This window comes from Microtus oregoni, unplaced genomic scaffold (assembly GCF_018167655.1).
Source record: "Microtus oregoni isolate MIOR12 unplaced genomic scaffold, Mior012 000025F_ref0000491, whole genome shotgun sequence".
NCBI lineage: Eukaryota > Metazoa > Chordata > Mammalia > Rodentia > Cricetidae > Microtus > Microtus oregoni.
The window spans coordinates 35909184-35920631 of NW_024543084.1; the positions used below are offsets into that span (position 1 = coordinate 35909184).

The following is an 11448-nucleotide window of genomic DNA, read 5'->3' on the forward strand; positions in this document are numbered from 1 at the left end:
TACTTGGAGCTAGTACTTCCCCATACAGAGCCACATTCTGAGGTACTTGGGGCTAGTAATTCCCCACACAGAGCCACATTCTGAGGTACTTGGAGCTAGTAATTCCCCACAGAGCAACACTCTGAGGTACTTGGGGCTAGTACTTCCCCACAGAGCCACATTCTGAGGTACTTGGGGCTAGTACTTCCACACAGAGCCACATTCTGAGGTACTTGGGGCTAGTACTTCCACACAGAGCCACATTCTGAGGTACCTGGAGTAGTACTTCCCCACACAGAGCCACATTCTGAGGTACTTGGGGCTAGTACTTCCCCACACAGAGCCACATTCTGAGGTACTTGGGGCTAGTACTTCCCCACATAGAGCCACACTCTAAGGTACTTGAAGGGAGCACTTCCACAAGAGGAACTTTGCACAACACAAGCCCCAGCCAGTACAGACAACAGGGAGACAAAGGAACAGAACTGCAGCCCTAAGGAATGAAAGCACATCTTCCATCTCCAGCAGGAAGGAAGTCTGTGCGCCACATCTAGATGTCCCTCTCTGTTCACAGTCTCACTTCTGGATTTCACCTTTAACCCTCTACCTGTTCTAAAGCCTGAGTCATCGCTGCTGCCCCAATGATCCGTCTCTTCAGTCCCAACGCAGAGCCCTACTCTTGGCACCATCTATCCACCAGGCTGGATCCAGCCGTGGCCCCTATAAGCTCTGGCTCTCACGTTTGAAGCCTCGTCTAGGTCACAGTCCCTGTGGCTTGCTTAGTTCACATTCACCTTCCGTCATTTCTCCTGGAAGACAAGCCCCCTCTTGCTCTATAAGCCAATGTTTTCAGAATGCTCCTCCCTTCTGCCCCTTCCTCTGCCCAGCCATCCAATCACACTATCATCATTAAGATCTCAGAGCAAACGCCTCTCCCCTGAGGAAGCTTTGAGGGCCTCACGTATGAGCATCCTTCCCTTCACCCTGAGCTCAGGCCTCTCCGATCTCCTCGTGCAAGCTCCTGAGCTCTGGGCATAGACCTTGCCATGTTTATTACACCCCTGCATTGCCGCAATGCTGTTAATCTCTCCCCCGAGACTGACCACACACTCTGAAATTCATGAGCAGAATCCGTATCGGGCTTCCCCATCATCATCTTCCTGGCACTCTAGAAGGCTGGGACTTAAATTAAGTTCACGGCTAGCCTGAGCTACAATAGCAAGATCCCCTAAAAAATAAATAAAAAAATAATGACAACAATAACCAAACCCAAATGACTTCAGAAAGCAGAAGTTTATCCTTGTAGGTTACAATTCTGTAGAAATTACTTAAACATATTTAATTTTCTACATCATCCCTATGTCTGTGTATGTGTGTGGATATATACATAATCATTAGGTAAAATATATATGTATACTTTAAAGATATATGAGCAGACAACAGTAATTGCCCATAGGTACACCTTCCATCCACTGAAACAATATCTAGTCTCCTCCTGTGGTTCATTCTCCTGCTTGACTCTGACCAAAACCCACCAGGAATTCTTTGCTTAAACTAAGAGCTGGCAAGGCTCATGGTGACTCCGATCCAACAGGGACTCCATCCCTCTTCTAGTAAGCAGGAAACACTAAAATTCTGGGAATAAGATGTGGGTCACACATTGGAAATATTTGAGTCTGCTGATAACACTGAATCTATCGGCCAGCAACATAAGGAAGCCACATGGCCACAACCTCCCCAGGAACGACCTGGCACGGGTTCTCACTTTCAGCTCCACAGAGCCCCTGAAAACGGGCTCAGTTCACCCCTTGGCTCTGTCAGAATATCTAAGCATAGAGGATGAACGTTTGTGATGTATTATTGTTGTTCACCTTGGGGAAGTATCCAAAGGGGCACAGTAGGTCTCCATGCGGTGAAGTGACCAGTTTGTGACTCTGTAAAGTGGGATGTTCTGAGGATCTATTTACCTTCCGGGTGCTTATTCCATACATATGAAGCCACAGGTGCTTTAAATACTTGAAAGCAAAGGGCACTAGTAAATGCAGAAGTAACCCGGAAATCATTGCTTCTAAGACTGAAGACTTTCACTTGTCGGTTTTTCCCCACCCCCACTCTCTACAAAGTCCTCAAGAACTTTACATGAACTCATAAAGCTTATGTTCAAGTTCATACGTGCTCTTCTTTGCAAAGTGTTTGTCAGATGCCAAAGAAAAACAGAAAGCAAACTGAGAATCATATAAACCCGAAAAGTATTATCAACACGACCAAAACCTCCAAGTATCCAAGAAAAGTGAAAGCCGGTTTTGAAAGCGCAGCCAGTCAGACACAGGACCTCCGCTTGCAGTATTTCCTAGTCGATGTCTATGTCGGAAAGAACATTGGAGCCGTGGGCTGCTGAGGCCTCTCCTTAAGTTCCTCCTTATCAGCAATCAGACGTTCATAGCATTCCTCACAACAGGTAAGGCAACAACTGGGACACTCCTGTTCATAGCCAGAAGGCACTCCAGGTCTAATTAACAGGAAACAAAAGCCGTCCGAAGATGCAAATCTGCCCCTTCCTTGCGGTAAGCAGACCTGGCTCCACGGCTCAGAAATGATCAACTTGACCACTAGTTATGGGATTAAAACATTCACGAGCAGGTATGTAGTAACCCAAGTGCCAGGAAACGGTACCATACGAGAGATCTAGTAGTTCATACATAGGGCTCCAAATAAGAAAGCTTTCCCAAAGGCTGGATGGCTCATGCCTGTAACCCCAGACTTGGTAGGCTGAGGCACGAGCATGACACTGAGGCCAGCCTGGGGTATACAGTGAATCCCAGGCTAGCCTAAGTTATAGAAAGAAGAGGAAAGGAAGGAAGAAAGCCATCCTAGGTCAATTTAAAAAAAAATATTAATTATAAATCATGAATATGAATCAAAAGAAATCTGGGTGCCTAATGATAGAACTGCTTTCCAGTAATATATAAAGAGCTCAAGGATTAAGACACTCTATAATTTTCATCTGGTGATGTAAATGTTCTTCATCATTTATATCACTTGCAAGGATGCGGTGTCTGACAGCCACAGGTGTGAATTTATACCACGCAGCGCCATCCGGGTGCATAGCTCCTCATTAAACGAAAAGTCATCAGTGCTGACTATAGATCTGTAGGTGAGAAAAATCTCAACCAGCTTAGCTGTTTTTTAAAAAGGCTGGGGGCTGGAGAGATGGCTCGGTGGTTAAGAGCACTGGCTGCTCTTGCAGAGGACCCAGGTTCAATTCCCCGCACCCACATGGCAGCTCCAAACTGTCTCTAACTGCAGTGCCAGGGGACCTGATGCCCTCTTCTGTGCTCCGTGGGTATCAGGCACACATGTGCTACACACGCACCTGTGCAGGCAAGACACTCATACAAATAACAATTTTTGAAATCTAAAACAATAAAATATTAATAGATTATAAAATCTATTCATCTGCCAAAAATAGGGTCAATTATCAAAATTGCTCCTTCCAACCAAAATGGAGTGAGTCTCATTAGCCGATGTCAAAGACGAGGCCTCCACTTAGGAGAAACAACGAAAGCCCATCTAATCGGCGATCCAGTAAGTGAAACGTAATTCCTACTCGTTTAGAATCTTCATTTACAAAATGAAGTTGCAGTAAAGGTATAGATATTTAACTTCACTTAGAACTGTTTCCGCCCAACACCAAGGAAAAAAAAAAACATTTTGCTGGAAGTATTTCATTTGACTCCCTACAAAGCCCAGCACGCAGCTAGATGGAATAGTATAGTCCTACGTGACGTTCTGTTGCTATAGCAACGGAGCTGCTACCTGTGGCCATGATTTGTTAAAAATTCCTCCAACCAGTATATTCTGTGCTGTGCATTCATAAAACCAACAGAATGGCTCTCAGTAGCACAAAAAATCAAGGCTTGCGCTCTTACCTGTGGTTTGCTCGTATGCATCTTTACTGGATAAACATACACATGTATACACACCACACATACAGAGGATTCTCCCAATGCCACCAAAAGGGTGAGACCATACCCAAATTTTCCTAGACAAAATCAAAAGGCTGCCGTTCACATTGCATTTGGTACCTGCTTCCTAAAAACGCATCCTACCAGACAATAGAGATTATCAGAGAAGATTTTAAAAACAAGATTTATTTTTGCCATATCCAGTCTCATTTCAAGAGAAAATGAGATCCTGGGGTTTAGTCTCCTATCTGCCCAGGTAGGTGTGGCCTCTTGAGCAATGAGCTAAGAATAAAGAACAGCTGTGGTCATCAACACCTGGATTCACCCAAATGCCACGACAAGCTAGCTACTCACCCTCACTGGGGGGCTCCAGGCTTGCACCCGAGGCTGCTGCCCACACTGGGAGCTCGGCAGGTCTTTTGTGCCACAATTAGCCACAGTGCTGCCCTGAGCCCTTAATGCGTTGGTGCAGTTGGTCCCGCTGCCCCCACCAGGGCCAGGTTTCCAAGGCCTCTGCTTGATGCCATCCAGAAGTCTGACCAGTAAGATATTACTGGGGAGCTCCTCGACGCCAGAGCCAACAAGAGTCCTGCACTCGGGACATCTGAGTTCATTCCGGGAACCCACAATCCCCAGCAAACATCGTTTGCAAAACGTGTGCTGGCAAGGTAAGACTTTTGCAGAAGCATCCAGGCGTTCTAGACACACGGGGCACTCCAGAAGGTCCAACAAGGCAGACTCATCCATCGTGATCTCCTTTACTGAGAAAAATGCTTCGAAACGTTCATAGTCGTGCACGGCCCTTAAAGTGATTCATGTAACATCCATTTCAGACTTTGCTCTGGAGTTATGAGGAGAGAGGGAGGAAAGAGAAAAATGAGTGTTGTTATCTGGGGGAAAAGTTCACAGTGGAGCCAAGAACCAGAAAGTACACAAAAGTGCTTCCTCTGCATGGTGTAGCTTGGCTTTGGAATGTGGTTTCTGAACTCCAAAGTCAACAATTAAAAACAAAACAGGCTTCTTAAACGATTGTGACTTAATCCCTTAAGATATCTAGAACTTCACTGGGCAGAAATAACTAGCAAGCAATAAGCAGGACTTATGAGAAAGCAATAAAGGTTTGATATCAGCTGCCTGATGAAGTCTTCAACTTGGTGGAGAAGCTAAGCAAAATCGACTACGAAGTTTCCTCTAAAATAATACTTTTAAATCAACAACATCCCCAATTTTTAAGCCACGTTATGGTTAAAGAAGCCATGCCTTGGGTGATCCTTGTGGAAAATGACCCCAATATTAAATACATATGTTTCTTTCCTGTCTGAGAAACAGAACATCTTCATCTTATCCAACACCCCCCCCCGAAAAAAAGAGCTGATGGTGGGTAATTCTAAAAGATATAACCAAGGATTGCTTGAAAATAGCTAAAACATATCCACCCTTCGCGGCAGGGCTGACAAACTCTGAAACAGATTTCTGAACGGCTTGTCCTAATCCCATTCAGAAAATCTTGCAAAATGATCACCAAGAATTCGCCGATGGAATGCTGGCCTGAAAACTCTGGGTAGAATCTGAAAAACGGGCCATTCAGGAGTGGGGGGGGGGGGGTGGAGAAAATATCTGAAGGTTCGTCTCTGTCCCCACAACCACCACCTCAATCAATGTTTAAATGTGGAAGCCTAGAGGAGGTGAGAGGATTTGGAGGCTGCATTAACAGCTGTTCCCGGCTAGTCGGTTCTAGGGAGAGCCAGGGTGCGCCCCTCTTCACTCGGTGGGGCACAGGTAGTCCCCGACCACCAGCATGGCGTGGTGCTCGCCTCAGAAACATCCCGGAGCCAGGTGTCGCCAACCGGGGACAGGGAGGACGGTCCCGGGCTGGACATGAGCCTGCGGCCGGGTCCCTACAGGAATAGGGGATCTCGCCCAAACGCCTCCTCTAAGCCTCCCTTTAGGTCAAATCCAGGACAAAAATTGCCCAACACGGATCGCTGGAAGTTTTCAAGGACTTAAAGAAAAATAAAGATGCAGCCTAAGTTGACGAAAGTCAGCGCCACGGACTGGGAGTGCGGCGGGAAGTAGAGCAGTGACCCCGCGGGGATGAGCTCAGCGACAGTCCCTAGAGACTGCCATCCCGGAGGCACAGGGCTGCGTCTGGGGAGAGCGCGGCCCCGAGGCCGGGCAGCTTCGGAGGAGGCGAGTGAGGCTGCAGGGCTCGTTCCCGACAGGTCCCGGGGAGCCAGGAGTGGAAGCGCGGGGGACCGGCCCGCGCGCAGGACCGGGATGCGGCGACCACCGGCCACCACCCCGCGCCCTGCGTCCCCGACTCGCCGAGCGCCCTACCTCGCGCCTCGGCGGCTGGTCTTTGTTCGCGGCCTCGCAGCGCCGGCAGATGCGACCCCGCCGTGCCCGCCGCCCGTGTGGCTCGGCCGCGGCGGTGGCACCGGGAGCCTCCTTGCTGCCGCCCCCCTCGCGCGCGCTCACACAGCACGCCACCGCCGCCGCCGCCTCCCACCCGCCCAGCGAGGAGGGCGGGGGAACACGACGCGCCAAGGAGGCGGAGGCCGCGCGCAGCGGGCGCCCGGGGCTGGAGGGCTGCGCCACAGCGCCACCCGCCGCTCGGGGACCCGCGTGGGACCCCCGCAGCGGGCGGCGGCCTCGGGGACAGCAGCCACGGGAGCGGAGCTCGGGGAACCGCGCCTTCACCCCGAGGACGCGGGCCTGGAGCGACTGGAACTACCCCGGAGGAGGGCGGTGGGAGTGGCGCCGAGGGGACCAGGAAGAGGCTGGGACGAGGGCGCCCTGCCGGCCTCGGGCTCCGCCTGTCCGGTGCCTGGAGACCGAGTCTTGGCTATGGCCAGGGTCAGGGAGGGAGCGGACCTGGCGGGAAGGCTTTACTCGGACGTGCACACTCCCTATGGAGATGCACGCAGAGAGAAGTGGAACCCCCTTAGTTCTGGGGTCCAAGCTGCTGACCACCCTGTGGATCCCCGGGGCCTCCTCCTCCACCCAGCATTGAACCCCACATCAGTAGCAGACCGGGACACAAATCCAAGCAAGTTTGAAGAATTGCTGATCCCAAAATTTCAAACGAGAAAGAAAAAAAAAAAAAAACAACTAGAAAAACTGGTGTGCTATAAAAGCCGGTCTTGGGTAGGCTCTTCCTACCTGCCTAAAATGGGGTGAATACAAAGTCTGACCCAGGTGGGCCGGTGCCTTGAAGCTGGATGGGAGGCACCTCTTTCATCTGCGCCTTGGAGGGAGTCATCACCACCACTGTAATCTGTTTTTGTTGCCCCGAGCGCACACCTGTATACTCTGAAGTGTGGGCTTGAAAAACAGTGGTGTCCAAGGGTGTGTGTGTGTGTGTGTGTTTGTCAAACTTATTTCAGAGATAAGTTAAAATGTTGTCAGAGGGTGCATGACTTCCTTTACACCGACTGTCAGTTTACCAAAAGTTACTTCTTTCCTCAAAAGTGAGCAGAAACTAGGCAGGAAAAAGAATGAACATGAACCAGCGAGCAGGCAAGAAAGGGCTGCAAGAGATTATAAAAGAAATTCCTGCCAGGCCACCAACCAAGCAGACAGCTTGAAGAGTAATCTCAGGTTATCAGTTAGTCTCCAGCTAGAGCCACAGCTAAACCATTTGAGATAAATGAGGATCATTTAAGTTAAGAAAAAAAATTATAACAAGTAACAATTATCACTCACTTTAAGCCAGGCGCTGTGCTAAACACTTATACATATTAATTCAATTCTCCCAGCAGCCCTTTATGTCAGCCTACCTCAACTTTGTTCTAGAGAGATTAATGTGCCGAGAATTATACTGTATGAATGCCAAAAATAATTGCCCACTTCCTTTTCGGCTAGAAGGGAAGACATATGTGTGCGGAGTGAGCTGAGAAAGACAAGGGAGGGGGAATGGATGAATAGAACAAGGGGCAATACAATCACCTACAAACACAGCACCCTGAAAATGACTGTTTGGCCCAGTGAGCCCTGCATTTGAAGCTAAGAAGATGAAGACCAAGCGGACTGGAAAAATCATAGACAGAAAACACCCATTTCGTAGTTATTAAAACTGAAGATCAGGTTGGGTGACTTCCCTACATCCCACAGGAAAACTCAACTCGGTTCTCCTGACTCTGAGACCTGTGGGCTCTCAGCTTTGTCCTCACCATTATCTCACCCACCACAGGCCAACTAGAGGCCAAGTCGGTGTTTCTTCCGAGTGAAAAGGAAAGCTTCATCATATAATTAATCTGCTGCACTATTTACTTTTATATAGTGGTGGCCAAATACCAGACAGAAACCATCTAAATGGAGAGAAGCTATTTTAGCTCACTGTTTCAGAGGGTTCTACCATGATTATTGTCCCCGAGCACTGGCACAAGACATCACTGTGGAAGAGAGTTGTTCACCTTTTCACACACAAGAAGCTGAGAGAGAACCCAAAAAAGGGACCAGGCCAAGATACAGCCCCCCACGAACAAACGCCCAGTGACTACAGCTTGGCTCTGCTTCCTTCTTGGCACCTCCTCCCATGAAGGGATTCATACACTGATGGGAATCTGTCACCTTCCCAAAATACAAGAGTTAACAACCAAGACCTCAACGTAGGAGCCTATGGAGAGATCTTATATTCGAGCCGTAATGTCTCAAAATCTAAAAGAAGTTTATTTCTTATTTCCACCTGTTTGGGTTTTTAAGTTTGTTTTGTTTGTTGTTGTTTATACAAAGTCTCACTATGTAGCCCTGGCAGGCCTAGAATTCATGAAGACTCACCTGTTGGCCAGGTGTGGCCAAGTGAAGACAACGTTTCCCAAAACTGACATGATAAAGAAAGAAGTACATGCCTTCCAGGAATATTACCTGAGATGTAGCTATGTTCCTTGAACGCCCTGGTAGATTCTAGCTATGGCTTCTGAAGCAGACATCTGCTAGTGTTGCTCTGTCAAAGGACGTCTTTGACACGTGGCTTTAATTTCTTGAGCTATTTTCTGTCAAATAGGAAAAAGTGTATTAGGCTGATATGACATCTGACGTTGGTGAGAAGATTGCAGGTTCATTGTAATCCGTACGAAGGGATCTTTATCATTAACAGCTAACGTTGCAGCTATACCCGTGACTCTCTCTCTTCCCACATTTAAAAATGTCATGGCCTGGAAGTCCTGTGGGGGGAATTGAGAGGGGAAGGGACAGCGAGGCCAGAGAAGCATGCTCATCTTGTTTCTGGGAAGGGAGCATGGAGAAAGAATGTCTGCTATGCTGGCGTCCTGAGAGGCTTTGAGCAGATACATGAAAAATATAAGCACACTTGGTGACATAATAATGACAGCTTCTTATCCTCCAAAGACTTCAAAGTCTTCTCGTGTATATTATCTCATTTATCTTCTCAGCATCCCGCCAAAGCAGCAAGACATATAATTATCCCCGGGTTTCAGATGGGAACGGGGAAGGGGGAGGACTAGAGAATCTTTTGCCTCTAGTGTTAACTCAAACCAGGCCTGTAAATTCCCAGTCTCAAGTGCTCTGATAAACCTTACTGTAGTGTTTATATCTTTTTACATGTACATACATGTGTCTAATCATTTTTCTTCAAATTTAGTTCTTCCTCCAGTTGTCATGATACTGGTAAAGGATTGCAGCGTATATCCAGTTGTTCCAACTAGAAATATAGAGGCCACCCTTGACCCCCCTATTTTCTGTCTACCTCTTTCCTTAAACAAGCCTACTATCACCTGCCCAAACACATTTCAAGTCTACCTACTGCCCTGTGCCTTCTGCTATGGCTCGGATGTGTTTTGTTCTCTCCAAAACTCACGAGGTCTGGTCTTTGATATAACAGCCCTGAAGGACCTTTAACAGACCTTTGAGTCATGACTGAATTAACGGCACTCTAAGGGGACCGAGATAATGCTGCAGGATTAGCTACCCCATGAAAGTGGATGCTATAAGTCAGCCTTGTCCCTTTGTGTCCCGTGCTCAGATGCAGCACACGCCTTAGCAGAATCCATGAAGATAGCAGGTCTCTGCTCCTCCCATCATCCAGAAACATGCGTCCAAGCTGGGCGATGGTGGTGCACGCCTTTAATCCCAGCACTCGGGCGGCAGAGGCAGGCGGATCTCTATGAGTTCGAGACCAGCCTGGTCTACAGAGCTAGTTCCGGGACAGGCTCCAAAGCCACAGAGAAACCCTGTCTTGAAAAAACAAAACAAAAAACCCAAACAGAAACATGTGTCCAAATAAATCTCTCCTTTATAAGTCCTACCGGAGCTAGAGAGAGTTCAGTCGGTAAATCGCTCACTGTAAGCGTGAAGACTTGGGTTCAACTCCCGGGACCCATGTTTAAAAATAAGTAAATAAATAAAATCCATATGTAATGGTGCATGATACTAAACCCAGCACCAGGGAGGAGGAGATAGGTAGACGCCTGGAGTTCGGTGGTCAGCCGACCTCCTTGGTGAGTTCAAGGCCAGTGAGCAACTCCATCCCAAAAGAAGGGGACCTGGAGGTTTTCTCTGGCCTCCACACACAGAACATGTGCACACGTACCCACACACTCACATGTGAGCTCATGCACATGCTAGTAAAACCAAGCAAAGCACCCAGACTCCATTGTTCTATTAGAGCAACAGAACACAGACTAGGACTCCGTCACACCTTCGTTTAAGCCATTGTCACCTTTTATCTCTGCCCTTCTAACCAGCTCGCTCCTTCCATTTTCGCCGCCGTAGCTTGCCCTGACTGTAGTGATATCTCAGAGCAGGCTACAGAAGATGTCACTCCCTTGCTCAGGCTCATTTATTTCTTCCCTTCAAAAGTAGAGTGAAAAGTGAGCATCTTCCCTTCTCTCAGACCTTATGCCACCATATTCCACCACAACACGTCATTCCTCTTCTTCATGGCACTTGGCTAATCCCCCTCTTCTCTGTTTATTGCCTGCCTTTGTCTGAACATATGAATGCTTCCCAGAGCACAGGGTGGGGCTGTCTCTGTTACCGTTAGACCTTTGACAGCCAACTCATAATGGCGATCAGTAATTCTTAGCTGAGCAATCAATCCACTAGGGTTCTATTTACAGCTATCCTGAGGCGATGTATGCATATATATGTGTGAATACATATGGATGGATGGATATATGTGTAGTTTTTCACTGTCCTATAGATGGGAAACCAGACAGGCAATATCCCCAGTTTCATTAAGCATCTTTATCATACTCTTTCCATCAATAATACTTCCTCTTCTATTTCATAGTGAAACTGAGGGATTGGCTAAATGAATACCAGCTCTTTCATACCGACTATAAATTTAATGTCAGTTTATCTTCACGTGAGGCCTTAGTTAGCAATGTATTCATCTTAGTACCTTAGTTCCTCAAACAGGCAAGAGAGTGCTGTTACCTCAATGTTTCTTTCTCTGATCCCTCTTCTTCATCCTTTTATCCAGAGAGATGATGCTTATCTGGGATGCTTAAAAAAATCTTCATTGATTCTTTGTGGATTTCAT

General features: G+C 47.7%; 1 protein-coding gene across 1 annotated transcript in view; it reads right to left on the reverse strand.

Moving 5' to 3' along the window:
• The window catches only part of Sh3rf1 (SH3 domain containing ring finger 1), a 167405-nt gene extending 160736 nt beyond the window's left edge, over positions 1 to 6669 (reverse strand). The window contains exons 1-2 of the mRNA XM_041674767.1: positions 6282 to 6669; positions 4299 to 4785 (exon numbers count right to left, since the gene is read on the reverse strand). Coding sequence (XP_041530701.1) covers positions 4299 to 4691 — 393 coding nt within the window. The 5' untranslated portion in view covers positions 4692 to 4785; positions 6282 to 6669. The remainder of the gene's footprint in view (positions 1 to 4298; positions 4786 to 6281) is intronic.
• Between the last annotated feature and the right edge of the window lie 4779 nt (positions 6670 to 11448).